Raw genomic sequence first — 4,569 nt, 5'->3', positions numbered from 1 at the left:
CTAGTCACCTGTATATAAGTCTTTTTTGACCATAATCAAGACACAATCATTTCCTTGCAATAGAATACTTTTGTTATTTTCTCTTCCCTCTTCTTTCTTGCTTGTATGCTATTAGTTTCATGCATGGTAGCTTGAATAAGTTTGCTTGTAGATTTCCCTCTTCCATTAGCTTCTTCTTTTCCCACCTTTTGTGAAAGAAAACCATCGCAAAGGACCACCTCTATTTGCTTCCATCTATAGGTGAAGAGAGTTCTCCCTTCAATCAACCGGCAAGGAGTATTCCGGTATTGCAATAGAGCGGGGCATGAAGAACAAGCTAGATAGAAAAGTTGCAATTACAGCTCTAAGGTAAAATCCAACAACATATGCTTTTAGCAAGGCTAAGGTGATCTCTTGACTTAAATAGAAAGCTACATTTGTATATAAGTCAATTTTGACATTAAGCAATACACATGTATTTCCTTGCAGTGTCTTCCTCTTCCCTACTCTTGTTTGCCTATATTGTATTAGATCTTTGTATAGCTTAATGGTTTGCTTGCTTAGAGAGGATTGAGTTTAGGCTTCTTATTGTTGAGCTTCTTCTCAATCACCTCTTGTGAGAACCATCGTGAAAGCTTGCTTTCATCTAGGAAAAGGAAGCTTTGCATTCCTCCCGATAGCTATGGAGCGTTTCCATGTGACAATAGAATGAGGATGTGATAGACAGACTAACATGCCCACATTGAGAATTTACATTTGCAACACAAAGGAAACACCAAACGACACTTGTTTCAACATAGGCTAAGATAAGCTCTTGACTTGAACAACTAGCAAGGTCAATATCATAAAACAAAAATAATTCTTGATTTAGGGAACGACACCAAACGACACTTGTTTCAACATAGGCTAAGATAAGCTCTTGACTTAAACAACTAGCAAGGTCAATATCATAAAACAAAAATAATTCTTGATTTAGGGAACATGAGTTACGAGAAATGGTTCACGGATGTACTGGGGTAAGTAATCCAAAATCAATGAATCATCTTTCTATTTGGTAACGTACTGGGGTAAGTAATCCAAAATCAATGAATCATCTTTCTATTTGGTAACAAGAAGAACGAGAAAAAACTAGAAAAGGTTTAATCAATATCAAGAAAGGATATCAACTTGATTAAGAACATATGAATGGATTAATCCCCCCCCAAAAAAAAGAACACACGAGTGGATGTACTGGTTAATAATTAAAAAACAATGTATCATCTTTCTTCATGATTATAACATTCTAGGAAGATTCTTTTCCTTAATTCCTTGTTAGGGGTCGATGTCCTTTTCTGTGTACATGCTTTCCTATTGGCACGCATGTGAGAACGCCACTTTGATTGTTAAGCTATTGATTAAACACAACTTATTAATTACGAGAGACTAAAATTATTAAGTCTAGAACAAGTAAACAAATAAACCTCCCCAACAGTTTATAAAGTAAGCGAAGAGTAAGAGGTCGTAAAGCCTGAAAATATTCGAAGCAAAAGTTAATACTTAAACCAGAAGAGGACCTTAAAATAATAGAACAAATGTGATTACTAAGTATTACATGGAGTAATCCAATCATCATTAGCAATCTCATCACTTCTCTTCTTGAATCTTTCAAAGGAGTCCAATCTTCATTAGCAATCTAATCACTTCTCCTCTTGAATCTTTCAAAGGATTCCAATCTCTGCAACCTGATTTGCTCGTGGAATCTGGCTATGAATGCGTCCGCCTTCTTGTTCAATTCGCCAGGGCTGGGGCTGATGGGGGTGGAAGGCCCCTCCAATATATGAGTCAACGTGGGAACTTTTGCAGCTCTCTCCTTCGTGGGTATCTCAATGGGCACTGAATGCGTTACCCTCCATGGGGCTAGGCTCTCCGAGAAAGCCTTCCTTGAGCTCTCCTGGCTCTGTGATGATTGGGCGTTGTCATTCTCACAGAGGGGGGGTTCCGGGGGTGAAGGCAAATCACATAGCCATGCAGGACTGTAGTCTTTTCCCCAATCACAAGATAAGCTCGCTTTCCTTCTTCTTGAAAGCTGACCAGTAGAGTGCTCCTTGTTAGCCATTTCATCGAGGTTAAAAGCACTCCTGCTTCTGCTATGCTTGGAGCTCAAGGCAAGCTTGGTGTCGGTGTCCACAGAGGAGGCGTTGTTTTGAGCCATGTTATTATCAGACGCACCCAGTACCTTAGCTGTTGATGACGGAAACTCGGCATGATTTGCACTTGTGAGCTTTCCCCATTGTTGCTCGATTGGGCAATCCAACGAGCTTGCCCTTCTGTGGATAATTTGATGAGTGTTGGCTATGGAATCATCTGGCTTGGTCACTTCAGCAAGACCTTCATTCGGCTTAGCTATGATCTTCGGTTTTCTGACATGAGGATGCAATTGGGCACTAGTTTCACGTTCCTTCTGAGCACTCTTTGCAAAAATCTCATCATTAATCTCACTTTCCTTAGTGGGCACTTGTTGTAGAGCACCTACACAATCTGCAGGTATAACATGAGCAAGGGCTTCATCATCATTAGGCCCTGCATCGTGTGCTAATTCTGAGCTGGTAAAGTCTTCGTCACTAGCCTCCCCTTCTTTAACAAGACTGCTGGTTGATTGATCCATCCCATTGAATATCCCCACAAAGGGCACTTTAGGGTGATACGAATCCTCTCCTGTCTGCTCCTTTTTCCGAGAATCAGAGATCTCTGTGCTCCTCCATTTGCTGTTAAGAATGCCCAACCCAATGCTGGTGGTCAGCACCAAAAACCTCAGCACATCCCACAGCCTCTGCAGCACCAAGGATCCGATGGGCCTCAAGAAAGGACGGAAAAAACTTGTTAGTGTAGACAGCAGCAAGGCCACAAGAATGATGAACAAAGCTTTGTAGATGAGCTTCACAGATTTCACCCACTTCGATACCAATGCCGGAAGAGGCTCATTTTGGTCCTCCACAAAAAGCCGATCATAGGCGGGGTCATCCATCACTTGTCCCAGAATCAGCTAATCAAGACGATGGGCGGGTTAACGAAGAGCCTAAACCTCAGCTTATCAAGGTTATGAACCACGAGGGTGGGAGAAGCTTGAAATGGGCTGAATCGAGTTAACACCTAATTAAGTTGGCTGGAGAGAGCTTATATCTAGCTAAAGAGTGTTAAAATGCCCCAGTGTAATTGAAATTATACCGAGCGTAAAGCTGGAAAGCTAACATGGGCTGCAGACGCCGGGCCGGTGGAAATGGAGAGAATATATACAGGAAGGCACGAAGGGACGTAGCAGTTCCGTCCTAGGAACGAGGGAGAGGTTTGTGGCTGTGCAATAAAGTAATGTAGACGTAACGCGGTTACAGTGTGGACTTACGCTGTTTTACGCCACAGGTTTTTTTGTTTGACGAGCTGTAGTAGGCTGTAGCCTCCAACGAAGACGGAGGCTCGAGAGTACTCTCTCACACACGTCGCACAGCTGTGACAAAATGCTAAACCATGTGCCCCACACCCTGTCACTGGTTTTGGCAGCCAGCTTGCGTTTGACCTTAAGGGCTTTTTCAACTTGATTTTATCAATATCTTTTGTCTTTCTCCCTCTCTCTCTCAATTTCTTTTTATTTATTTTTTGGCTGGAATTAGAAAGAACAACACACACATCCATCAGTGCCACTACACCGTGCATGGAGAGGGAGGGCTCACACCCATGACCTCAAGTAACCACCTTAACCACACTCTCTCAATTTCGGTTACCTCCCTCCCAAAAACCCCTTAATAAAGAAGCTCTATAGTTCTTGAATCACAGTGTCTCCGTTCTTGAATCACTCTGTCTCCCCTATCCAGAATTGGGTTCTCACATAGCAGGAAATTTTGTTTGGACAACAGATTAAATGCTCGGTAGAATTATGGAATGTTATCTGTGCTGTACACTTGTGGGCTCTTTGGATACATAGAAATAATTACTTGTTTAAACATGCAAATATCAGCTTGTTACATGATCTGAGAGTTGAGGTATATTTGCAGATAAAGGTACTGCACAAAGCAAGCCTCAAAGCATGTAAAGCACAATACACAAAGAATGCCATGGAAGAAATGTTGCAGATAGATAAGGCCAAAGAGGAGTTCCAAGAAAGAATAAGCCAAATCCAGAAGGAGCATTTGGAACAAGATGCACAGGTGGCTAGCGAAGAAGTGGAGATAATGCATCAAGATTCTGAGCTGAAAAACGATATCCATAACCTCCCTGCACTGAGGAATAAGCTTGCCTAAAGGGAAAGTTATGCTTCTTGAATAAAAAGCATATTTTGTATTCGAATATGGTTTACCCTTTTTAAATATAACTTCGCACTTTTTTAAAAACAAAAACACCATGGATTAAAACATGAAGAGATCACCAAGAGGAGAGGAGGTCCCCCCTTTTTTTAGGACTTAAAGGAGATAGAAAATAGTTCCACTCAATGTTAAAGTGAAAATCACTCTTTTAAACATTGTTGGTGCAAACAAAAAAAAAACTAATATTTTGAGAGAGTAAACTTGTGAAGACTTGTTTATATTTCCCCCACTTTCCTCAGCTTTGACCAAGGCTTAG

The 4,569-nt window shown here is 41.3% G+C and overlaps 1 protein-coding gene across 1 annotated transcript; it reads right to left on the bottom strand.

Moving 5' to 3' along the window:
- Positions 1-1,541: 1,541 nt before the first annotated feature.
- LOC147628042 (uncharacterized) lies at positions 1,542-3,280 on the bottom strand. The gene has a single exon (XM_086815008.1). The coding sequence runs from the start codon at positions 2,981-2,983 to the stop codon at positions 1,652-1,654; it is 1,332 nt and encodes a 443-aa protein (XP_086671134.1). The 5' UTR covers positions 2,984-3,280; the 3' UTR covers positions 1,542-1,651.
- Between the last annotated feature and the right edge of the window lie 1,289 nt (positions 3,281-4,569).

Source organism: Cibotium barometz, chromosome 20 (assembly GCF_041138505.1).
Source record: "Cibotium barometz isolate CiBa-2024 chromosome 20, ASM4113850v1, whole genome shotgun sequence".
Classification (NCBI taxonomy): domain Eukaryota; kingdom Viridiplantae; phylum Streptophyta; class Polypodiopsida; order Cyatheales; family Cibotiaceae; genus Cibotium; species Cibotium barometz.
This window is presented reverse-complemented; position numbering and strand designations above follow the sequence as displayed.